Source organism: Oratosquilla oratoria, chromosome 16 (assembly GCF_046742065.1).
Source record: "Oratosquilla oratoria isolate Oo_2021 chromosome 16, ASM4674206v1, whole genome shotgun sequence".
Lineage (NCBI taxonomy): Eukaryota > Metazoa > Arthropoda > Malacostraca > Stomatopoda > Squillidae > Oratosquilla > Oratosquilla oratoria.
Window position 1 is genome coordinate 14905443 of NC_134792.1, and position 27095 is coordinate 14932537.

The window sequence follows — 27095 nt, forward strand, 5'->3', positions numbered from 1 at the left end:
CATGGATTGGGTTTTTGTAGTGGGGTGGATGTATGAGAAAACTTTGGGAAAAGGTAAGGATGTTTTTTGGACCTTTGTGGATTTGGAAAAGGTTTATGACAGGGTAGACAGGAAGGCACTGCGTGAGGTGTTGCAGATATATGGGATAGGAGGAAAGCTGTTAAGAGCAGTCAAGAGTTTTTATGAGAGGCAGGACTTTGTCAGGGATGTGTTATGTCACCCTGGCTGTTCAATTTATACATGGATGGGGTGGTGCAAGAAGTAAATGGAAGGGTAATGGGTCAAGGATTGGAGATGATTAAAGAAAATGGAGAAAAGTGGGAGATAAGCCAGTTGTTGTTTGCAGGATCAAAGGAGGGATAGAGGAAGTTAGTGACAGAGTTTGGGAAGGTGTGCGAATGAAGGAATTTGAAGATAAATGTGGGTAAATGTAAGGTGATGAGATCTACAAGGGGAGAAAGTGGCAGCAGACTGGAAGAGAGTATTAAGGGAGGCTGGAGGAAGTGGATATTTTTAGATACTTAGGTGCATGTGGCAGGAGAGGGAGGAGTGGGGATGGAGGTAGAATGTAGATTGAGAGAAGCAAGTAAATGCCTTGGAGGATTAAAAAGTGTAATGAGAAATATATATTTGGGAATGGATGCTAAGAGGAGATTGTATGAAGGAGTGATTGTGCCAACAGCACTGTATGGGGCAGAAACATGGAACATAAGAGAGGAAGAGAGGAGGAGTTTGAATGTGTTTGAGATGAGGTGTCTGAGAAGTATGATAGGGGTTACTAGGCTGGATAGAGTGAGAAATGAGGAGGTGAGGAGGAGAATGGGGCAGAAAGGGAGTTGGGAGATAGGGTTGATGAAAGAGTATTGGGATGGTTTGGACACATGGAAAGAGTGAGTGAAGAAAGATTAGTAAAAGAGGTAAAGAAGGTAGACGTCGAAGGAGTGAACATGAGGGGATGACCTAGGATGAGATGGATGGATGGGGTAAAAGGGGCATTGGGAAAGAGGGGAATGTCTGTTGAGGAAGGACAGGAGAGGGTAGAGGATAGGGGTGAATGGAGAATGGTTGTGTATGGATGATGCTGTGATGCATAAGGGGGAGTGGGTAGGGGATGGGGGGTGAGGGAACATGTGTAAGAAATAAACTGATGCAGTCTGAAGGGATTTCTCCCCATCTTCTTTTCTGCACGAGGGGACAGAGAGCAGGGGTTGCCGATTTAATGAAGCGGCCTTGCTGTGGATGTGCTGTGTCTTGCGGCACTGTTCCTGACCCAGGGCAGTGGAATGCAGGGATGACCTGTCATCCAGGAGGTGCCAAGATAAGAGGGAGGGAAGACGGTGGAGGGGAGTGGAATATATTGGGGATGGAATGGGTGGGAGTGGTTTTTATGCCTTTGTTTTTTGGCTACCTACCTTGAATGGGGGAAAAAGCCTTTGGTATATGTATGTAGTAGAGCCTGTTTTAGAATTAGAAATGGAGAGAGTGAGTGGTTTGATGTAAGGGTACAATTTCGCCAGGGATGTGTTATGTTGCCTTGGCTGTTCAATTTATACATGGATGGGGTGGTGCAGGGGGTAGATGCAGGGGTAATGGGCTGGGGATTGGAGATGGTTGGGGAAAATGGAGGGAAGTGGGAGATAAACCAATTAATGTTTGGTGGCAATGCTGCACTTGTGGCAGGATCAGAGGAGGGACTAAGGAAATTAGTGATAGAGTATGGGAAGGTGTGTGAAAGAATGATGTTGAAGATAAATGTGGGTGAAAATAAGATGGTGGGATGTACTGGGGGAGAATGTGGCAGCAAATTGGAAGTGAGTATTGAGAGAGACTGGAGAATATGGATAGCTTTAGATACTTGGGTGCAAATGTGGTAGGGAAGGGAGGAGTGGAGGTGGGGGGTAGAATGTGAATTGAGATTAGCAAATGGGTGCCTTGGGGGATTAAAAAGTGTAATGAGAAATAGACATTTGGGAGTGGATGCTGGGAGGAGATTGTATGAGGGGTTGACTGTGCCAACAGTGCTGGGCGGGGCAGAGGCATGGAACATAAGAGGAAGAGAGTAGGAATTTGAATGTATTTACCTAGTTGTATATACAGGAAGGGAGCTATGCTTGTGGTGACCCATCTTTGTATCTTTCAGCATCAAGTTTGTTCTTAAATTCTTGAATAATGTTTGCACACACTGTTGCCTTATCTAATTTATTCCAGGTATCCACCACTCAGTGTGGGAAGCTATTCTTTTTCCCATATCTTCTATAATTACCCTTTTTGAGTTTCTTGTCTTCTTGTTTTTCTGTTGTCCCACTTTAATAAATCATCTCTATCTAGGATTTCCATTCCTTTCATGATTCTAGTCAGTAGATCTCATCTTTCTCTTCTTTGTTCCAGAGTTGGTAGTTCCAATTTGGACAATCTTTGCATGTCAATTTGGAGTGTGTTGGTGCCATCTTTGTCGTTGTTCTTTGTATTCTTTCTAATTTCTTTATATTCTTTTTAATATTGGGTGTCCTTAGTGTTGCAGCACTCCAATGTTGGTCTTATCAGTGTATCTAACATTTTCTTAACCTCTTCAGTACCGGCCAAAATCTCGCGGGCAGCATTAGCTGCCAGACATACAATGTGTCGTAATAATACTCGCATCATAAAATATAGTCACCGCTTATATTGATCGTTCTCTCTTTCACCCGTGAATTTTGATAACCATAGAAAATGTGATGAAGACAGTTTAGAGAGTATGTCATTACGCAGGGGCAACTACAATAAATATAATCAAGACGCCGATATGGCAACCTCGCATATCCACTTGTTCCTCATGCCGCCTACGTATGCGGCACCATATGGAAGGGGTTAATCATTTCCTCATCCAAATAGTCAAATACCACTTTCATCGACCTTAGTAGGTTGAAGGTTTCTCTGACTATTTTATTGATATGTTTGTCCAGTGACATGTCTTTGCTGATTATTACTCCTCGCTGTCTTTCTGAGCTCACTTTTTTGACTTCACCAATTTTATAATTTCTCGATATTCTAGTTTTACTTTTTCCAAACTCCATTATACTACACTTCTTGATGTTAAATTTCACTTCCACTTTTGACTCCATTTCCAGATTTTGTCTAGGTCTATCTGTAATGATTCAATCTTCCTCTGCACTTATTTTCTTTAGTACTTTTACATCATCTTCAAAGTTCATATAACATTCCACACCTTTATCCATGCCATTTATATATATGGCAAACATGATTGGAGCCAATACCGAACCTTGTGGGACACCACTTATCATTTCTTCCCAGGTCGAGTATTTGTCTCTAATTACTACCCTCATTTTCCTCCCAGTCAAGAAGTCTTCCATCCATTCCAATAATTTTCCTTTGATGCCACCTATTGATTCTATTTTTCTTATTAGTTTTTTGTGTGATACTTTATCAAATGCTTTTTGTAGATCTAGAAAAGCAGTCTGCCTATCCATCCCTTTCTTGTATTTTTTCTATTAGTCTCGAGAAGCAGATCAAGTTTGTTGCACATGATCTTCCTTGTCTAAATCCAAATTAACTTGGATTCAGTATATTTTTTTCTTCTAGATATTCAACCCATACTTTTGATAACTTTTTCACATATTTTTGCTATTGTGCTTGTAAGGGAGACTGGTCTGTAGTTGTTGGATTTTCCTTGTTCCCTCCTTTATATATTGGTACAACATTTGCATTTTTCCAATCCTGTGGTACCTTTCCTTCTTTGAATGAGTATTTAATTATCTTGTCTATTTTGTCTGTCAACTCATCTATGCATTCTTTTAATATCCAATTTGCAATTCCACCCAGAATGTGCAATTTTCTGACATCAAGGTTTATTATTTGGTCTCTGATTTCCTTCTGTGTCACAGTTCTTTCCTTTATTGGGGGTATCTCTCTTTATTTCCTCACAGTTTTGTGATGAGATGCCTGAGAAGTATGGTGGGGGTAACTGGGTTGGATGGAGTGAGAAATGAAAAGGTGAGGAGGAGAGTGGGGCTGGAGAGGGAGTTGGGGGGGTAGGATTGGTGGGGGAGTGTTGGGATGGTTTGGACACATGGAACAAGTGAACTTGGGGGGGGGGGAGGCAACTGGAGGCGAGATGGGTGGAAGGAGAAAAAGGGGGTACTGGAAAAGAGGGGAATGTCTATGGACGGTGGAAAGGAGAAGACAGAAGATAGGGGTGAGTGGAAAATGGCTGTGTATGGATGATGTGATGCATGGAAGGGAGTGGGTGGGGGATGGGGAGGTGAGGGAGTAAGTGTGAATGATATTTTGATGCAGAGCAAAGGAATTTCTCCCTGTCTTCTCTTCTTCTGCATGAGGGGATGGGAGGGGGGATCACCGTTTAAGTGAGGCAGCCTTGCTATGGATGTGCTGTGTCTTGCTACATTGCTTCTGACACAGGGCAGTGGGTGAGATGCAGGGATGACCCATCATCCAGGAGGAGCCAAAATAAGAGGGAGAGAGGGGTGGTGAATGGGAGTGGAATATGTGGGGATGGAATGGGTGGGAGAGGATTTAATGCCTTTGTTTTTTGGCTACCTCCCTTGTAAGAGGAAAAAAAGCCACTGGTATTTGTATGCATGTATGTATGTAGATGCTCTATAAAAACTTATCATAATGGATTACTGGATTGGAAAATAATGGAATTTTTGATGAGTGTGGACTAAGATAAACTGGAAAGATTTGAAGTAAAAGTACAAAAGAGTGATTTTAGAAAAAAAAGTGTGATGTATTGATGAGCTGGACACACTAGGGAGGGAATGAATCATGAAAAGTTTACATGCCAGAGGTGGAAAGAAGTTGATGTGAGGGGTCTTGAAAGATAATTATTGGAGAGTATTTAAACACTGGGAACAAATGTGGTGGCAAGGTAGACCATGTATGCTTGGATGAATGGTAGATATCTTGAATATTCTCACAGTGGACCAAAGTAACACTGCAGGTCAAATTAAAGGGATTGATGAAGTGTAGGGTGCAAATTTGTGGAGTGAGAAAAGGAGGACATAACAGAGATGTATGTAACGTATACTCCAATATTACAGAGAAGTTAACAAAAGCTAACCTGTGTTTGGGCCTTGATAAGACGAACAATCATATGTAGTTCTTCATCATCTGATAAACGATCATATTCCTTTAGGGCAAAATCTGCCACTTCAAGGATAGTTGGATCTGACATAGGTGCTGGTTGTGGGCATCCAAGACATGGTACTTGAACTGGTATTACTAATTCTTCTTCAACAGGAACCTAAAGAGTAACAAGAACACTCACTAAAGCTATCAAATGATTGAACAGCAAACTGGAGTCTACAATATAGCACTATTATAATATCCTGGTCACTTGAAAACCATATTGTGATTTAATGAATATATCATTAATAGCAAATCAAACACTGAATGAATAAGAATTTGTAAATTATACAGCACAAGAAAACCATATTAAATTTTTATGAAAAATAACATAAAATAGAAAGTAATGCCTTGAAATTGTACCTTAAGATTACTTTTTTTCAATACAACAAAAGAAACTGTTTCAGCATAAAACTTACCTTTCTCTTGCACAAAATATCATCATCATCATCAGGAATCACCTGGAGCCGAATAATCTCATTTGGGTTGTCAATGATGGTGACACCACATACATAATGGTCTCTATTTATATCTGGCATACATTCTCTTCCATCAATCTGGTTATCAAGAGACTTGAGACATAGGGTGAAGCCATACTCCACATTCATCCTCACACTTGTTACATTAAGGACTGGATCAAACTACAAGAAAAGAAGAAAATCATGTTACAATTTCAAGTTAAACATGTTATTGTATGTGTGTGTGTAGGAGGTGAACCAACAGAACATGGGAAACATACAAACAAGCTAGAAAAAGGGGCACAAGAGTTCAAAGAGAGGATGAAAGAAATGTTGAAAGGGGCATTATAGATAAATGCAAAGATGAACCAGAACTGTTTTAAAGGTTTACCAATGATAAATTGAGATAAAGGAAAAGAACTGCTGAACTCGCAGAAATAATGACTGAAAGTTTCAATCTGTCATCACAAAGGAGAGCAGTTTTGTTGAGGAAGGAGAGGTGAGCAATAATTTGGGCTCACAAGACATAAATATAGAAAAAAGGGAAGTGCTCATTTTTTTGTATAAAAGAAAAGCTTCAGGACCTGGTAGGATCTCAAACTGCATTCTTAAAGAATGTAAGGAGCAACTGGCAGTTAAGAATTATAGTCTGACTATGTGTCCAGTGAAAGAAGGTAGGATATCTACCACCCAAGAGAAGGGTATGGAATGATGAAGCCTATTTTTTGTTGTTGTCAGAAGAAAATTATAACATAATACTAACAGATAATTTTAATTGCTAAGAGATAAATTGGGAGGAATTTAAGTGAAAGTGAAAGTATAATGGCCCAATGATTAAATAGTGATATGAGTAAAAGGGAAAGACACTCCAGCAAATAGAACTTGCCTCTAAGAAACCTGACATTAATGAATTTTTGTCTTAAATGTGTCTCACAGGAAAACATGACTATGTAGCTACTGAATTCCAGATGGTGGAATTAGATATAGAACCTAGGCATAAAACTTGCATACATGGTAGATACAATTATGAGAGAACAAATTTTTAGTCAGAGGGCTTTTCTTTTCAGAAGGAAACTGTGAGGAATTTATGAATACTAACAAAACTAAGAAAAAATGGAAAAAAATAATACTGTCCATCTACATGGAATCTAATTCCTTTTTCTCACTAAAGACATGAATATCACATGAATATCATTGTTTAATGATATAAGAAGCTTCTTTGGTTATTTCTACCTTAAATTAATCTTATTTTTCCCACCTGAGCATTGATACTTACCACAATCTGTTCAATGCTGTGGTCTACAAAGTGGCCTCTGAATTTGGACTTGGAGCCTACATTAACATAATTGAAAGCTTCAAATGCTAACTGCTCTTCATCTAAACCATCTGGCAATTCCTGGATCACGGACTGGTGACCAGAAAATGTAACAGGGGTATGTGGTTTATTGTAATCTCGCCATGCATCAAAGTCATTGTCATCTTCTATTTCAGCACATCTGTTGAGAAGAACACTGATGTTAGAAAAACCCTGGTTTTAAAATTTAGTAAGCAGCATAAGACAAGACCATAACTAAAACTTATGCACAATATTCTACCTTGTTTTCTCATCCACAATCTTAGATGAGTTCAGCCATGACCTTTCCCAGACTGCAATCTCACAGAGATGTGGGTCTTCTGTTTCATCAATATGACAGTTTGTCAAATCAGGGACTCCAACTGGACAAAGTGTTTCATGAACTCTGAGAGTTAGGTATACAATCTGTCCTGAAACAACCTGAAACAAAAGAAGAATATTAACTCCTCTGATAATGAAATCATCAGTCATGTGAATAAAAATCTGGCAACACCTATGATAATAGGATTAGAAGCACCACAAGATATGGAAGGGGTTAAAGCACAGAGGTTCACCACCCTAGGGTGGGGTATAGGGTTGAAACCAATTAGCAGAGCTGTCCTGTTTGCAGGCTAACCTCTTCTCGGTGCCAATTGGCCCAAATGAAAATACATTTCAAACCCAGCCAAATTCTATTTATATCTCAATGATATGGCAGGATGGTGAGCTGTGTTTGACCATGTGTTCTTGATACAGCAAAACTTGACAAGCTTGATTGAGACTAGTTATCAAAATATCCCACCTGGGTGACTAATAGCCTTCCGATTGCCAGAATTTTGTACTCAGTACACATGTTGAATACTGTGTGAATGCATACTACTGGACAGCTGATATAATCTACTTCAGTTACCAAATAGTTTGTTAAAAAGAAATTAATGTATAAAAATTCTAATAATAACAATCACATTTTTTTTTAATTTCAGAGTTTTTAGAGACCACACCACTCTTGCATGCCTTACCACTACTTCACTTGGACATGTCTCCCAAATGTCATTTCCAATTATTTGTGTGGGAGCCCTTACTAATCTCTGCCACTGGGTTAGACATATCTTTTGGGGTTGGCAATGAAAGTTCAAAAAGCTGCAATTTTTGCAATGTAAAATTTACATCCCACATCACTATATTTTTGCCTTCTGATCTAAAAATACATTTTTTCTACATCCTACGATAACAGGCAAGTGACACTATAAACTGTAAACAGTTTCATGACTTCTTTTTCTTTTTTCAAGAGTCACATAATTTTATTTTTGGATTTTCTTCTATCTCATTGTATTTATTTTTTCATCTTCAAGAATATTTCCAATTAAACACCTGGAAAACAACAGCATACTTTAGTTCTTAGATAAGTGAACATATGCATCAATTGTATGCGTTATTTTTATTGTTGTTCTACCAATGTCTTCACTGACCTTGGGTCCGCCAAGGCTAATCATTTCACAATGCTGAACCATCATGGAGATGGAAAAAAAGAAAAGAAAAAAGATGACCCTAATCCACAGTAAGGTATGATCCAATGTCCAGTGTCCTCTGGATATTTGTTAATTATAGAATATTTCTGCTTCTATGATAATTACTCACTGCATATTCCAATTTTGGTCTTATCAAAGTGATTAGTATTTTCTTCATCATTTCTTCATCCAGGTATGTAAATACCACTTTGACTGATCTTATTGAATTATAAGTTTCTCCAAAAATTTTGTTTATGTTTCTCAGGGGACATATCATTCATAATAATAACTCCTAGGTCCTTCTTTTTTTCCACTTCTTTAATTTCTTCCTCTCCCAATGTATATGACCCCACTATTCTTTTTTTGCTTCTTCCAAATTACATTATACTACACTTCTTAATGTTGAATTATATCTCCCACTTCTTACTCCATTCCCATACTTTATTGAGATCACTCTGCAGTGGCTCACAATCTTCGGTGCTCACTTTTTTCAAAATTTTGGCATTGTCTGGGAATAAGCTCATATAACTTTCAATTCCTTCATCCATATCATTAATATATATAGCAATCATTATTGGGGCCACAACTGTTCCTTGTGGAACTCCACTAATCACCTCATCCCAATTAGAATGTTTGTCTCTTATCACCACTCTCATTTTCCTTTCATGCAAGAAGTCTTCCATCCAGTTAAGTAATTTGCCCTGTATTCCTCCTTCATTTTCTAATTTCTTCAGCAATTCTTTATGTGGCACCTTATCAAAAGCTTTTTTCAGGTCTAGAAAGGCACAATCAGCCCATCCATCTCTTTCTTGTATTATATCTATTAGTTTTGAATAGAAACACATCAAGTTTGTGACACATGATCGGCCTTGTCTAAATCCAAATTGCCTTGGATTTAGTACATTGTTTTTTCCAGATGCCTTACCCATCTAGTTTTGATGATTCTTTCACAAATTTTAGCTATCTTACTTGTAAGAGAGACCAGTCTATAGTTTCTAGGATCTTCTTTGTTTCCCCCTTTATATATTGGTACTATATTTGTTCTTTACCAATCTTCTGGAACTTTTCCTTCCTTCAATGAACTGCTTATTAAACTATGTATTCTTTCTGTTAGTTCATTCTTGCATTTTCTCTAAATCCAGTTTGCCATTTCATCTGGACTATGCAATTTTCTAACATCCAGATTACTCAAGTGATTCATTATTTCTTTCTTTGTTACTTCTATCTCTTTCATAGGGTGGACTTTCACCTCCCACTCAACATCTCTAAGTTGTATGTTCTCTCTCGTAAACACTGATTTAAAATGCTTGTTCATAATTTCTGCCATTTCTAATTCCTCTGTGTATTCTATTCTTCCTTGTTGTAGTTTCACTAATTCTTGTTTGCTTTTCAGTTTGTTTACAAATCTTTGAAATAGTTTTGGTTGATTTTTTTTATGACATCCTTTTCGTATTTTCTCTTTTCTTCTCTGCACACTTGTACATATTCATTTCTATAACCAGTATATATTTTCCATTTTTTGTTTTTTCTCCAATGTATCCAAGCTTTATCCCTTTCATCTTTTAACTTCCTACATCTTTTGTTGTATCAACATTCTACATATCCTTTTTCTTGTTTTTGTCTTGGTACACACTTTTCCTTGAATGAAAAGGAAAAGGAGAAGTACGAAAAGAAGCTGAAGGAGGAGTGGGAGGGAGTAAAGGATGGAGCAGAGATGGGTGTGGAGGAGGAATGGGGATGGTTCAAGGAGGGAGTCTTAAAGTGTGCAAGGATGGTGTGTGGAACAAGAAGGACAGGGGGAAATAGAAGAAAGGGTAGTGAATGGTGGGATGAGGAAACAAAGAAGGTTGTAGAAGAGAAGAAACAAGCATTCACAGATTGGTTACAAAAGAGGACGGGGGAGTCATATGAGACGTACAAAGAAAAGAAAAGAGAAGTAAAGCAAAAGGTAAAGGAGGCAAAGAGGAGAGCAGATGTGAAATGGGGTAGGAGTATGACAGAAAATTTTGAAAGTAATAAAAAGATGTTTTGGAAAGAAATTAAGAGAGGAAGAGGAGGCGAATCAAGTAGGGAAGAAAAGGTAAAAGGTGCAGATGGAGAGATGATAATGGAAGAGAAGGCAGTAAGGGGAAGATGGGCAGAATATTTTAGGGAGTTGCTAAATGTGAAGGAGGATAGGGAAGGAAAGATAGCTGCAGTGGGAAATGCGAAGAAAATGAGAGTGATGAGTGAGGAGAATGGAGGAGAAATAAGGAAGGATGAGGTGAAGGCAGTTGTTAAGATGATGAAAGCAGGTAAGGCACCTGGTCTGGATGGATGCCAGGCAGAATGTCTGAAAAAGGGAGGTTCAGTGATGGTGGACTGGTTAGTGAGGTTATTTAATGTTTGCTGGAGAGAGGGTAGAGTACCGGAGGACTGGAGAAGTGCCTGTATAGTTCCTCTTTACAAGGGAAAAGGGGACAAGTGTGAATGTAGTAGTTTCAGAGGGATTAGCCTGTTAAGTGTAGTAGGGAAGGCTTATGGGAGGATCTTGATTGAGAGGATTAGGAGAGGAACAGAAGGAATAATTGGTGAGGAACAGTGTGGATTTAGGACAGGTAGAGGTTGTGTAGATCAGATCTTTGTGGTAAGACAGATATGTGAGAAAGCTATAGGAAAGGGGAAGGATGTTTTTTGGGCTTTTATGGATCTGGAAAAGGCTTATGATAGGGTAGACAGAAAGGCACTGTGGGAGGTTATGCAGATTTATGGGATAGGAGGAAAGCTTTTGGGAGCTGTAAAGATTTTTTATGAGAGTAGTAGAGCTTGTGTCAGGATTAGAAATGGAGAGAGTGAGTGGTTTGAAGTAAAGGTGGGACTTCGTCAAGGATGCGTTATGTCGCCCTAGCTGTTCAACTTATACATGGATGTGGTGGTGCGAGAGGTGAATGCTAGGGTAGTGGGTCAGGGATTGGAGATGGTTAAAGAAAATGGAGAAAAGTGGGAGGTGAGCCAGCTGTTGTCTGCGGACGACACTGCACTTGTGGCAGGGTCGGAGGAGGGATTGAGGAAGCTGGTGGCAGAGTTTGGGAGAGTATGTGATAGAAGAAAGCTAAAGATAAATGTGGGTAAAAGTAAGGTGATGAGATGTACAAGGGGTGAAAGTGGCAGTAGACTGGAAGTGAACATTAAGGGAGAGCGACTGGAGGAAGTGGATAGTTTTAGATACTTGGGCGCAAGTGTAGCAGGAAAAGGTGGAGTGAAGGTGGAGGTAGAATGTAGATTGAGAGAAGCGAGTAAATGCCTTGGTGGATTAAAGAGTGTAATGAGGAATAGACATTTAGGAATGGATGCGAAGAGGAGACTGTATGAAGGAGTGATTGTGCCAACAGCACTGTATGGGGCAGAAACGTGGAACATAAGAGAAGAAGAGAGAAGGAGTTTGAATGTGTTTGAGATGAGGTGTCTGAGAAGTATGGTGGGGGTTACTAGGCTAGATAGAGTGAGAAATGAGGAGGTGAGGAGGAGAACAGGGGTGAAAAAGGAGCTGGGAGATAGGGTTGATGAAAGAATATTAGGATGGTTTGGACACATAGAAAGAATGAGTGAAGAAAGACTAGTAAAAGAGGTATGGAAGGCAGATGTGGAGAGAGTGAACATGAGGGGACGTCCTAGGATGAGGTGGATGGATGGGGTGAAAGGGGCTTTGGGGAAGAGGGGAATGTCTGTTGAGGAAGGAAGGGAGAGGACGGAAGACAGAGGTGAGTGGAGAGTAGTTGTATATGGATGATGTTGAGGAATGGGCGGGGTGTGTGGTGTGTGTGAGTAAATTTTGACGCAGCCCGAGGGGATTTCTCCCCGTCCTCTCCTTATATGCAAGGGGGGACGGAGAGGGGGGGTCGCCGATTAAATGAAGCGGCCTTGCTGTGGATGTGCTGTGTCTTGCGGCACTGCTTCTGACCCAGGGCGGTGGGCAAGGTGCAGGGATGACCCGTCATCCAGGAGGTGCTCAGATGAGAGGGAGGGTGGGAGGGGTGTGGAGGTGGATGGATGGGGTGAAAGGGGCTTTGGGGAAGAGGGGAATGTCTGTTGAGGAAGGAAGGGAGAGGACGGAAGACAGAGGTGAGTGGAGAGTAGTTGTATATGGATGATGTTGAGGAATGGGCGGGGGGTGGGTGGGGGGGGTGTGGTGTGTGTGAGTAAATTTTGGGGATGAAATGGGTGGGAGTGTTTTTATGCCTTTCCCTTTTTGGCTACCTCCCTTGAAAGGGGGAAAAAGCCTTGGTATATGTATGTATGTACACACTTTTCCACTCCTTTCTTATAAATTTTTGTCAAAATATTCCATCTTTTTTCCACTGTTGTTTCCTCTTTGTATATCCTTTCCCAGTCTGCTTTTTGATTTTTTTTTTTCATTTTATCAAAATTTGTTTTTTCCATACATCATTCTTCCCTTTCTATATTGTTCGTTTTTTCATGTATTTTCCTCATTTAGTTCCAGTTCAACCAATATGTGGTCACTTTTACTTATTGGTGTCTGATAAAGCAAATAAGATTCTGGGATTGATTGCGCGATCTTTTGATTTCAAAAGTCCATCACTCATTAACAAGCTATATAAATCGTTAGTTCGTCCACATTTGGAATATGCTGTTTCCGTATGGTCACCGAATCTCATTAAAGACATTGACAGACTGGAAAAAGTACAACGGCGAGCCACAAAACTGATTCCAAATATCAAAAATAAATCATACGAAAATCGACTTAAGCACATGAATCTGTTTTCCCTAAAAAAGCGTAGACTCAGAGGTGACTTGATACAGGTCTTTAAGATTTTAAAGGGAATTGACAACATCAAAAGTGACCAAATTTTCACATTGAATGAGAATCAGACAAGAAACAATGGTCTCAAACTGTCCGGAAATAGATTCAATTTGGAAGTAGGTAGAAACAACTTTGCCAACCGTGTAGTTAATGAATGGAATAAACTTCCTGCACAGGTAGTGCAATGTAGTTCAGTTCGAAGCTTTAAGAATCATTTAGATAAATACCTAAGTAAGATGCTGTAAATATTATAATTTATGTTATATTATTTGTTTTTGTTTTGTTATAATTTGTCTGTCTGATTTTCATTTATTATTAGTTATATGTCAATTTATTATCATTTACTATTTACCTGTTTGTTTGTTATTCAACTATACCAATGCATTTATTTATGTATTTTAATTGTTATTTTCATTGTTATAGTTTTAATTTATTATTATGATTTTTTTTTTTTTTTTTTTTTTTTGCATCCGACCTAGATATGGATCAAAAGGTCTCCTGTCGGCATGCTTTGCCTTTGTAATCCTTTGATATTCAATCTTGTCCATTATTTTGGGTTCTGATGTGTTTATTAGGTCCAGTCTCGATGGTTCTTCCTCATTTCTATACCTAGTATTCTCTTGTATCCATTGCCTCATTGTCTGTGCTATAATCATATCAAGTAGTACATTTCCCCATAGGTTGTATCCACCCTTCACTGTCATCTCTTCCCAGCAGATTTCTTTACAATCAAAGTCACTCATTATAACTATTCTTCCTCCATCTTCCATTATCTTATTTAGTGTTATCCTTGTGTCTTCTAACATATTTTTGCATTCTCTCCCTTCCCACGAAGCCGTTTTAGGAGGCACATAATTTACTACAAACTTCCTGCTCTTCCCATTCCTGTCCTCCACTTCCATCAGAATCATCTCTATTCTTTCCATATGTGACATTTCTCACATTTATATCCTTCTTAGTCAGGAACATAACTCCGCCCCCTTGTTTTACCTCTCTGTTTCTAATCCAATAACTATATGCATCATGTCCTACACTGTTGGGTGGTAGTGGACCTTTCAATCTTGTCTCTACAATTTCCATTATGTCTGGTTCTTTTTCCTTCAGGTAATCATTCAGTTTATTCAAGCCTGTTATTAAGCCATCTATATTTGTGTAAGACACTTTTATTTTCTGCTACTTCCATCGTGCTTTCGGTTTCCCTTCCGTTTTTCTCTGCTATGAACCATTTCCTCACTTTCATATTCACTACTCTCCAATAGAATTTCTCTTTTTCTGACTGTTCTTTTCTCGTTTATTTTCTTTAGCTTCTAGTCCTTTTGTTTTCTCATCCTCTCTTTCCTCTTTATTCATTTCTCTTTTTATTCATATCTGTTTATATTGATTACTGTCTGCTAGTTTCCCTGTTTTTGCTAAGATATTCTCTGCTGTCGTTTATGACCTGAATTTAACCTTAATTGGTCTGATCTTATCTGTATTGTATTTCCCTAGTCTATATATTTCTTTTATTTCTTTCCCTGTTTCTTGTTCATCTTCTTGAACTACTTCTAATATCTAATTTACTTTTTCCTTTTCCTCTTTTATTCTTGTAGTCCTATTTGGATTATACTTCTCTTCCATCCCTAATATAATTATACATTTCTTTTTATCCACTAAGTCTCTTACTATATTCTTCTCCCTCATCAAGTTAATAACTGTGTCCTTAGTTTGTTCTTTCATCTGCTGTTCCACTGTATCTCCAAATTCAATTTTATTGTTCTCTTGTACTTTTTTCCAACCACTTACCTCTTTTGCTATGGACTCTTTATTCTCTTTAATTCCTCATTCTCATCCTTTACTTCTCTTAACTGTCTTTTTAATTCTTCTATTTCTTTAGTTATTTTTTTTATTCTCCTTCTTTAGTTCTTCCAGTTTATCAACTCTTTGGGTAACTAGTGTTAATTGGTTAAACCTAGCCTCCCATGCTTCGTTCATTTTTTTTTTTTTTTTTTTTTTAGTTACTCCTCTAGATTTACTGGTCGGGGGAGGTTGTCACCTCATTACATCCATAAAAGCAGTTATCTTCTCTTTCCATTGATCTACTATTATCTATATTTCTGCTTTTGACACTTCTGCTTCCGTGTTCTTCCTCGTCTGTGTGTTCTGCACCCCTCTTGTTTACACCTCTTCTAACATCCGGGGTTCGTCCCCTTCCTCTTTTCCTCAGTAATCCCTCTCGTTCTCATTTTTCTTCACCTTCCCACTACACAACGAACTTTTCCCTTCCCTATTAATACAACAAAGGCACTCCCTCGTTGTTGAGATCGATGAAACTTGAAGTTTTCCTGGAGTTCCAAACTTCGTTGTCACTTCGACCGACGTGCGTGCGTGTGAGAGAGAGGGGAGTGAGATATAGAGAGGGAAAGAAAGACAGAGAAAGAGGGGAGGGAGGGAGAGAGCGAGAGAAAGAAAGAGAGAGAGAGAGAGAGAGAGAGAGAGGGGGGGAAGAGAAAGGGGGAGGTGTGTGTGTTTCACCATTCACCATGGTCTTGGATCACGTGTGGGATTCGTGATCGACAGTTACTAACCTCCCGGATGAGAGCTCAGAACTCGTATGACCGATCTATAGGTAACACTGTGACCTTACACGCACACACACCCCCAACTCCCCACCCACGAGAGTTGGAGTAACACCCCGCAGCGAAGCGATGTTGAAATAATTTCAGCCCTGGGATGGAATCGAACCCGGACCGCCGTAGTGGCAGGCAAGAACTCTAACCACGGTGCCATGAGGTATGTATGTGTGTGTATTCACGTTGGTCTTTGGATCACGTGCTGGACTCGTGATCGACAGTTATTTCCCTGCCGGAAGAGAGCTCAGAGCTCGTATGACCGATCTATAGGTAACACTGTGACCTTACACGCACACACACACATACTCTACTCCCCACCCACGAGAGTTGGAGTAACACACCGCAGCGAAGCAATACTGAAATAATTTCAGCCCTGGGATGGCTTCGAACCCGGACCGACATAGTGGCAGGCGAGAACTCTAACCACGGCGCCACGAGGTATGTGTGTATGTTCACCTTGGTCTTTGGATAACGTACTGGACTCGTGATCGACAGTTATTTCCCTCCCAGAAGATAGCTCAAAGCTCGTATGACCGATCTATGGGTAATGCTGTGACCTTATACGCACACACACACACCCAACTCCCCGCCTACGAGAGTTGGAGTAACGACTCGAAGCGTGCGTGCGTGCGTGTGTGTGTGTGAGAGAGAGAGAGAGAGAGAGGGGGGGGGGATAGCTCACTAGTCCTTGAGGGTTCCTCATTGTCTTCGATACAGAATGTAGACAAAGCTAAAAGGAAGACCTGTTCTCTTTGACTGGTAACTACAATCCGGAACCAATTATACTCCTACACGGCAGGACGGTGCAGAACTTTTCTCTCGTATAAAAAATGTGTTTACTTCTGCTCTCTCTGTTGTTCTGCAACTTAAAAGGATGCATGGCAACTTGCGCCAGTAACTGCAACTCATCGATTGGATTCTGATTATTGTTTGGACTCAATGTGTGAGTCATTTCTAGATTTATGCTGACACTAAGCAAAATAAAACACAGTTGATGCTGAATAAATATTTTCAGTCTGTCCGTCGCCCACGCCGATTTTGAAATTAACTTTCTTTTTGCATGTAACCAAGCTTCACGCTTTACAAGTAAACATTTTGACCCAGCATCACCTACAGATCCTGCCACTTCTTAGGCCACATGTACAACAAAAAAATTGTCTGATTTCGAGTAAACAGATAACTTGGAAATTAGAACCAGCAGACAAGAACCTGGAAGGCCTTGGTAGATGAGGGTGTGGCGGTGCTGACGTGGTTCGCATGTTCTCTGGGTTTAAAGACTTATTGCAGTCCGTAAGATGTGACATTGAATATTCGAGAGTAAGATATCGCCGGAGAACCGTGAATAATAGCTATCAAGGAAGTGGTCGAAAAATGTTGAAATTATTCTGACAAGATGCCAATAACAAAAAATGTCTATATGTACTTACAAACGGGAAGAGCTCTCCACAGAAAAAAAGGTAAAATGAGAGATTGGAAATCACATGTAGGAATCAAAACCCATACCAACGTTTAAAGAAATCTTAGGTGAAACAATGGGAGTTGGTCCACTGAAGATTGATACAGGGAAAGACATGGTGAAGTAAAGATGAATATGGCAACTGATACAGAAGAATGTGCTGAGTTAGTCAAATGTGGGTTATGCGGGGAGCCAACCAAAAAGTGGTATGTTGTGATTTTTGTAATCATACCTGCCTGGAGGAATGTTCTGATACCAAACACATAAATACATACTAAACGGCAATAATGTATATAAACGCAATGAATGTGCAAGAAAGACATTACAGATCTCAATAAACCTGAGATGAACCATTAAGATCTTAATAGAATATCACCCTTAAATAAGTGATAAAGCGGACGAAAGATGGAAACCTACGAGACTACTCACAAGCGAGCAAGTTAAACTGAAAAACAAATAAACATGCATATAAAAAACGACCAATGAAGATGAGAAAGCCACAGGTAATTGGAAAGCTATAAAAGTGGAATATCAGTGGAGTCTAAAATGCGCTTGACAAGGTCACTCGATATCTGAGACGGAAAGAGAGAGAGAGAGAGAGAGAGAGAGAGAGAGAGAGAGAGAGAGAGAGAGAGACTAATGTACAACGACGACGACGTAGAAGCACCCCTCCAAGACAGAAACTTGCACATTTGTTAAAACATAATGTTCGAAAAGATGGTACACCAGCATAATGAGCCTGTAAATGGTATCCTGTTGAAAAACAAATGGCTGGGGAACTTACCAAAGATTATTTTAAAATTACGAAAATACGAAGGCTATATGATCAAATGACTCGGCTTGTACATTATATGGAGGAAATTTATTTTATGACACCTGGGAAGTCTTTCAATTCTAACTTGATGTGTCAGGGTGACCATATTGTCAGAAATTGTACCAATGAACAGGAATGGGCAAGCTGTACCCATAATCACAAGCTTTCTGAAAGCAAGGCAAATGAAGAATATATAAATTACACAAAGAAGAACTATGCTGATACATGACATGAAATGATACAAAAAAATTGAACTAAACGGATCATGGTTATATATATATATATATATATATATATATATACACACACACACACATTCAACGAATGGACGGCTTAGAAGACGTTCTGAAGAGAATTGAAGTTTGTGGATCCCAACGCAAAGACAAGTGCCTATTGTATTTACAGGGTGGGGGGAAATTGCTCGTGGAGTAGTAGGAAAGAGGAAAGGGGGAGGGATTACTGAGGGAAATGGAAGGAAATGAGGAAGGAGTAGACTTGGCCCAGGCAGACAGGCGAAAGGTAAACAAAAGGCCCCCCGACGACGATGAAATGTCTAATAAAAATGTAAAGATTAGAAGTATAGATAAGAGCAATACAGTAGAAAGTGATGAGAATATTTTCCAGGGATTTAAAGAGGTGGGGGGGACACAAACCCCTCCCGACTGACAAGACTAGAAGAGAAGGTCGATAAGATGATCGAGGACTTGGAGCGTAGGTTCGGTCATGTTGACAATATTATACGAAGAGTTGAAAAATTGGAAGAACTAGAGAAGGCGAACAAAAACTTAACTAAGGAAATTGAAGAATTAAAAAAACAGTTAAAAGAAGTAAAAGATGAGAATAAAGTCTTAAAGGAGAATAAGGAGAACAAGGAGGGTTGGAAAAAAATTCAAGAAAATAGCAAAGTTGCATTCACTGACATAATCAGACAGCAAATGAATGAACAAACTGAAAACTCAGTTATTAAAGTGATGAGACAGAAGGAGAATATAGTAAGAGACTTAGCAGACAAAAAGAAATGTATAATTATATTAGGAATGGAAGAGAAACATAACCCAGATAGAACCACAAGAATCAAAGAGGAAAATGAAAAAGTAAGAAATGTACTAGAATTAGTTCAGGAAGATGAACCAGAAATAATGAAACAAATTGAAGAGAAATTCAGCCTAGGGAAATATAGTACAGACAAGACCAGACCAATCAAGATTAAATTCAGGGCACAAACTACGGCTGAGAATATCTTATCCAAAACAGGGAAACTAGCAACAAGTGAACAATATAAAAAGGTATGGATAAAAAGGGAAATGAATAAAGAGGAAAGAGAGGAAGAAAAACAGAAAAGACTTGAAGCAAAGGAAAAAAACGAGATAAGAACGGAGTCAGAAAAAGAGAGATTCTATTGGAGAGTAGTGAATATGAAACTAAAGAAAGTCGACATACAAGAGAAAAACAAAAGGGAAACAGAGAACACAATGGAAGTGGCAGAAAACTAAGAGTGTCTTACACAAATATAGATGGATTAATAACAGGATTGAATGAACTGAATGATTATTTGAAAGAAAAAGAACCAGACATAATGGGAATTGTAGAAACAAAATTAAAAGGTCCACTACCACCCAACAGTGTAGGACATGATGCATATAATTATTGGATTAGAAACAGAGTGAAAAAGGAAGGGGGTGGAGTTATGTTCCGTACTAAGAAGGATATAAACGTGAAGGGTGTCACATATGGAAAGAATACAGTAGAGATGATAATGATGGAAGTAGACGACAGAGATAAGAAGAACAGAAAGTTTGTGATAAATTATGTGCCCCCAAAAACAGCATCATGGGAAGAGAGTGAACATAAAAGTATGTTAGAGGATACAAAGATAACATTAAACAAGATAATGGAAGAGGGAGGAAAAATAGTTATGATGGGCGACTTTAATTGCAAAGAAATCTGCTGGGAAGAAATGACAGTAAAGGGTGGAGACGGCTCATGGGGAAACGCTCTACTCGAGATGGTTACTGACCATACAATGACACAATGGATACAGGAGAACACTAGGTATAGAAATGAAGAAGAGCCATCGAAACTAGACCTAGTAATTACATCCGAACCTAGAATAGTGGACAAAATTGAATATAAAACACCAATAAGTAAAAGTGACCACATATTGATTGAACTGGAACTTAATGAAGAAAAATATATCAAAAGAAATGAACAATATAGAAAAGGAAGAATGATGTATGAAAAAACAAACTTTGATAAAATAAGAGAATTCTTTCAAAAGGAAAACTGGGAAGAAATATACAAAGAAGAAACAACAGTAGAAGAGAAATTGAATATTTTGACAAAAATTTACAAAAAAGGAGTGGAAAAGTATGTCCCAAGACAAAAAAAAGAAAAAGAATATGTAAAATGCTGGTACAACAAAAGCTGTAGGGAGTTAAAAGACAAAAGAGACAAAGCCTGGACCAGATGGAAAAAAGACAGAAGACCTGAAAAATGGAAAATATATACCTGTTATAGAAATGAATATGTACAAATGTGCAGAGAGGAAAAGAGAAAATATGAAAAAGATATCATAGAAAAGTGTAAAGATCAACCGAAACTATTCTACAGATTTGTAAACAATAAACTGAAAAACAAACAAGACTTGGAGAAATTAAGACAGGAGGGAGTTGAATACACTGAGGAAATGGAAATGGCGGAAATTATGAACAAACATTTTAAATCAGTGTTTACAAGGGAGAACATACAACCTGAAGAGAACGAATGGAAAGAGAAAGTCCCTCCTATGGAAGAAATAGAAGTAACAAAGAATGAAATATTAACACACTTGAGTAATCTTGATGTCAGAAAATCGCATGGACCAGATGAAATAGCAAACTGGATACTGAAAGAATGCAGGAATGAACTGGCAGACAAAATACATAGCATACTAAATAGTTCCTTGAAAGAAGGAAAAGTTCCAGAAGATTGGAAAAAAGCAAATATAGTACCTATATACAAAGGAGGAAATAAAGAAGAACCTACCAACTATAGGCCAGTCTCTCTAACAAGTACAATAGCAAAAATTTGTGAAAGAATGATCAAAAGTAGATGGGTAAAATATTTAGAAAAAAAAAACAAAGTGTTAAATCCAAGGCAATTTGGATTCAGACAAGGACGATCATGCGTCACCAATTTAATATGTTTCTATTCAAGGCTAATAGATATAATACAAGAAAGAGTTGGATGGGCGGACTGTGCATTTTTAGATCTAAAGAAAGCTTTTGACAAAGTACCACATAAGAAGTTGCTTAAGAAATTAGAAACTGAAGGAGGAATACAGGGCAAACTACTGAATTGGATGGAGGACTTTTTACAAGAAAGAAAAATGAGAGTAGTGATAAGAAACCAGCACTCAAAATGGGATGAAGTAATAAGCGGTGTTCCGCAGGGAACAGTTCTGGCCCCAATAATGTTTGCTATATATATTAATGATATGGATGAAGGAATAGAAAGCTATATGAGCTTCTTTGCAGATGATGCAAAACTACTGAAAAGAGTGAAAACTGAAGAAGATTGTGAATCACTACAGAGAGATCTAAATAAGGTACAAGAATGGAGTAGGAAGTGGGAGATGGAGTTCAATACAAAAAAGTGTAGTATAATGGAATTTGGAAAAAGCAAAAACAGAATAACAGGAGCATATAAATTGGGAGAAGAAGGAATAAAAAAAGTAGAAAATGAGAAGGACCTGGGAGTCATTGTTATGAATAATATGTCACCTGAGAAACATATAAATAAGATTTTTGGAGAAACTTATAATCTAATAAGAACAATCAAAGTTGCATTTACATACCTGGATGAAGAAATGGTGAAGAAAATCCTAATCACCCTGATAAGACCAAGATTGGAATATGCAGCAACGATATGGTCACCAAGTACAAAAAAATGTATAAAAAAACTTGAAAGAATACAAAGAGCAATTACAAAATTGGCACCAACACTCTCAAAACTATCATATGAAGAGAGACTAGAAAAACTTGAACTACAGACACTAGAGCAAAGAAGAGAGAGAGGAGATTTGATAGCTATTTACAGAATCATGAAAGGCATAGAAATTACTGACAGAGAGAATCTGATAAAATGGGATGACAGAAATACTAGAGGACACGGAAAAAAAAAAGACAGATATAGAAGAGATTTGAAAAAGAACAGCTTTCCTCACAGAGTAATAGACAGTTGGAACAAGTTAGATGAGAAAGTGGTGTGTGCAAAAACAATACATGAATTTAAAAATAGTTTAGATAAAATGAGATATGAAGACGGGACCCCACGAGCATAGCTCCCCTTCCCGTAAAATACAACTAGGTAAATACACACACACTGTCACTGACACTTTGTCACGCCCGACCTGAGTTCGAGTCCTCGGCTCGACCACGTTTCAATTTCCAATATATTCCTTCGAGCTTCTCAGTCTCGACTGCAATGGCATGGAATTAAAAGTGAAATGTGGTTGAAAAGAAAGACACACACACACACACATTGACTGTAACTGTACTACTTCGACTACATAGGTGAGGAGATTGTTAAAAAAAATAGTTGTTACACTGATAAGACCTAAACTAGAATATGCTGCAACACTGCGGGCACCTAGCACAAAGAACACAAGAAAATTAGAAAAAATCCAAAGAGCAGCGACAAAAATGGCACCTACACTGTCAAATCTGACATACGAACAAAGATTGGAGAAATTACATCTGTCAACACAGGAACAGAGAAGAAAAAGAGGTGATTTGTTGACCATTTACAGTATTATGAAAGGGATGAAAATTCTCGATAGAGACGACTTATAAAGGTGGGACACGAAAAGAAACTAAAGAAGGACAGTTACAGAAGAGACCTGAAAAAATAGCTTCCCACATAGAGTGATTGATGTCTGGAACAAACTAAACGGAAAAACAGTGAGTGCCAAAAATATACACGATTTTAAGAATAAACTGGATGTGGAGAGATACGAAAATGGGTCACTACGAGCATAGCTCTCGTCCCAATACAACTAGGAAAATACATTTATACATAACTTGGTGGCGCAGTTGGTAGAATTTCCGACTGTCACTTCGGCGACCTGGGTTCGAATCCTGCCCACAGTAGAAATAATATCAGTATCGCTGCGCTTCGAATCGTAACACCAACTCTCGCGGGCGGGGAATTTGGTGTGCGTGTAAGGTCACAACATTACCCATAGATCGGTCATACGAGCTCTGAGCTCTCTTTCGGGAGGGAAATAGTTGTCGTTCACGGGTCCAGCACGTGATTTAAAGACCAAGGTGAAAATATATATATATGCACGAAGAACACCGAGTCGGAATTAAAAAGGGAACTAAGACGATTAACGTGTTATACTTTGGCTAATAGGTATAGCCCTATTCAGGAAAGTAGAAGATACAACAGTTGTTTGAGAATTGAATACTATTAAGATGAAAGAGGTAAAGGAACTTGAGTAGATGACGGGCAACATTCCGTCACTCAGGGTGGGGTTAGAAGGAAAGGAGTTGCGAAGTAAGGGGGGGGGGAGCGGGGTCAGGAGGGTGAAGATCTATTAACCAAACGACTCACAGGTAGACATGATATATGTCTAGGTATCATTGTCCTTTGGAGATGTTAAGATTCGGACATTCTTCGATTAAGGCGGATTCAACAATTTTCCTTCTGAAACCGCAGGAGCAGGAACAGAGGCAAGTGCAGACAGGTCCTTCATGCTTACTAGCACACAGACAACTCAGTCTTGACCCTCCACATCCAGCAGGGCAACTCATGGCCAACGACTTCTTTTTATGACCGCGTATGTATATCGCAGTTCACGAGAAACCTATAATATTCACAATTAACCAGTCAATGGTGAATATAGTTTATTTGATTTATATCGCCACGAGATTTTATTCGAGTAAAAAACCTCCTGCTGCTAGACGATGCAAGAGTGCGTAACGACTGATAAAATATTTAGCATAACATTGTAGCCAAAGCATGCGGTCTGTCTTTTCAAACGAGGGCGGGTTCAGATGCTGAAAAAAGAAAATGATAATAATGTACCGGCTCTCTCTGACAGCACGATCTTCGCCCGCGTTCTACCTCCCTTCACTCCAACTCGCACCAGTATAAATAACCCGAGACAGTACCGATATCTCGCTATATACGCCGATAAAATTAGCTTTCAATCATTCAACAGTTTCCACTATGCATATTATAATTTGCTGCTACATTTTCGATACTGTATGTACTTTCTATGCAAGCAACATTTGACTGAGATGAACACTGCATCGCATGAAAAACATATCAGATAATCAGCAATAAAAACTGTATTTGTATGATAATTTTTCATAATGGTGCAACACTTCTGTCTGCAACTGTACTACTTAATCACATTCACACTATTACCCCATCATCGGCTCCATGGTGTAGTATTACTGCGTTCGACCGCTAATTCAGGGCTCAAAATTCATCACTGCATTGCGAACCGGCACTCCAACTCTGGTGTGTTAAGTCACAGCATTACCCAAATATCGGGCCATACTCTGAGCTCCGTGAAAGTAACAGTTGTGGATCACGAGACCAACACGTGATCCACGACCCGTTGTGGTGAACCACCAACCCCGAATCTAACGTACGTATTTCGTTCCCCTCCCGCTCACCCGCACCCGCCGCCTCCACTGCCCCTGAAAAAAGTTGACCCCGAGAGCTGGGGCCGAGGAGGCCTTGAGAGCGAGTCACACCCCAACGGACAACTCTCTACTACCCCCTCCCTCCCTCCACCCCATCCCCTGCAATACTATATGTGCGTGCGTGTTCGGGAGTAAGTACATGGTGAGGACAAGGTGACAGGTATGCTTGTGACCAGTGAAGGCAGAGTTATGAGAACTAAGAGAACTCCAAGGCTGTATCAGATTTATGCTTACGAATTCTATCTATACTTGTACTAATAGCCTATTTGGCTGAGGAACTATAGGAGAGGGGCATGTCCTTCCAACATTCTAGAGCCTGTGTGTGTATTTACCTAGTTGTTTTTTATGGGAAGGGGAGCTATGCTCGTGGTGTCCCGTCTTCATATCTCGTTTTATCTAGACTGTTTTTAAATTTGTGTATTGTTTTTGCACACACAACCTTTTCAACTAACTTGTTCCATACATCTATTACCCTGTGGGGAAAGCTGTTATTTTTCAGGTCTCTTCTATAACTGTCTTTCTTGATTTTCTTTCCGTGTTCTCTTGTATCTCTACTATCCCATTTTATTACATCCTCTCTATCAATAGTTTCTATGCCTTTCATGATTCTATAAATAGTTATCAAGTACCCTCTCTCTCATTGCTCTAATGTCTGTAGCTCAAGTTTTGCTAGTCTCTCCTCATATGATAGTTCTGAGTGTGTAGTAGTGGACCTTTCAATTTGGCCTATACAATTCCCATTATGTCCAGTTCTTTTTCCTTCAGGTAATCATTCAGTTCGTTCAAGCCTCTTATTAAGCTATCTATATTTGTGTAAGGCACTTTTAATTTTCTGCTACCTCCATCCTGTTTTCTGTTTCCCTTCCATTTTTCTCTATGAACCATTTCCTCACTTTCATATCCACTACTCTCCAATAGAATTTCTCTTTGTCTGACTGTTCTGTTCATTTATTTTTTCTTAGCTTCCATTCTTTTTGTTTTCTCTTCCTCTCTTTCCTCTTTATTCATCTCTCTTTTTATCCATACCTGTTTATATAGACCTCTTGTTGCTAGCTTCCCTGTTTTTGCGAAGATATTCTCTGCTGTTGTTTGTGACCTGAATTTAACCTTAATTGAAATGAAGAGGTGAGGAGAAAGGGGTGGAAAGGGAGTTGGGAGATAGGGTTGATGAAAGAGTATTGGGATGGTTTGGACACATGGAAAGAATGAGTGAAGAAAGATTAGTAAAAGAGGTGAGGAAGGCAGAGATGGAAGGAGTGAATATGAGGGGGCGTCCTAGGATGAGATGGATGGATGGGGTAAAAGGGGCATTACAAAAGAGAGGAATGTCTGTTGAGGAAGGATGGGAGAGGACAGAAGATAGGGGTGAATGGAGAAGGGTTGTGTATGGATGATGGGGTGAATGGAGAAGGGTTGTATATGGATGATGCTGTGATGCACGAGGGGGTGGGTGATGGGGGTGAGTATGTATGAGAAATAAATTGACGCAGTCTGAAGGAATTTCTCTGTGTCTTCTCCTTTTCTGCATGAGGGAATGGAGAGGGGGGGGGGGTCGCCGAATTAATGAAGCAGCCTTGCTGTGGATATTTACCTATCTAGTTGTATTTACCTATTTGTATTTTGCGGGAAGGGGAGCTATGCTCGTGGTGTCCTGCCATTGTATCTCGCAGTGTCTAGTTTGCTTTTAAACTCATGAATGGTTTTTGCACATACTATTTCATTATCCAGTTTGTTCCAAGTGTCCAAAACTCTATATGGAAAACTGTTTTTCTTCAGTTCTCTTCTATAGCTATGTTTTTTATTTTCTTTCCATGTCCTCTTGTGTTTCTCTTGTCCCAATTAAGTCCTCTCTATCAAGTATCTCTGTGCCTTTCATGATTCTGTAGATGGTCAATAGGTCACCTCTCTCTCTTCTTTGCTCCAGTGTCGGTAACTCCAGTTTAGCCAATCTCTCCTCGTATGATAGGTTTGCAAGTGCAGGTGCCATTTTTGTAGCTGCTCTTTGGATTCTTTCTATTTTCTTTATATTCTTTTTGGTACTGGGGGACCACAATGTCGCCGCATACTCTAGTCTAGGCCTTATCAATGTAACCAATATTTTTTTTATCATGTCTTCGTCCAAGTATGCAAACGCCACTTTTATTGATCTTAGCAAGTTGTAAGTCTCCCCGACAACTTTGTTAATCTGTTTATCATAGGACAAGTCGTTTGTGATAATTACTCCCAAATCTTTTTTGGATCCTACTTTCTTTACTTCCTTGGTTCCAATTGTATAT

At 39.1% G+C, this 27095-nt stretch overlaps 2 protein-coding genes across 2 annotated transcripts in view; one reads left to right on the plus strand and one right to left on the minus strand.

The window, feature by feature from the left end:
* RnrL (Ribonucleoside diphosphate reductase large subunit) overlaps positions 1–785 on the plus strand; it is a 190853-nt gene extending 190068 nt beyond the window's left edge. The window contains exon 18 of the transcript XR_012967196.1: positions 753–785. The gene's annotated coding sequence lies outside the window, so the exon portion shown is untranslated. The remainder of the gene's footprint in view (positions 1–752) is intronic.
* LOC143033843 (uncharacterized) overlaps positions 1–27095 on the minus strand; it is an 86167-nt gene that overhangs the window by 49143 nt on the left and 9929 nt on the right. The window contains exons 2-5 of the mRNA XM_076199394.1: positions 7196–7374; positions 6877–7096; positions 5562–5783; positions 5078–5260 (exon numbers count right to left, since the gene is read on the minus strand). Coding sequence (XP_076055509.1) covers positions 5078–5260; positions 5562–5783; positions 6877–7096; positions 7196–7374 — 804 coding nt within the window. The remainder of the gene's footprint in view (positions 1–5077; positions 5261–5561; positions 5784–6876; positions 7097–7195; positions 7375–27095) is intronic.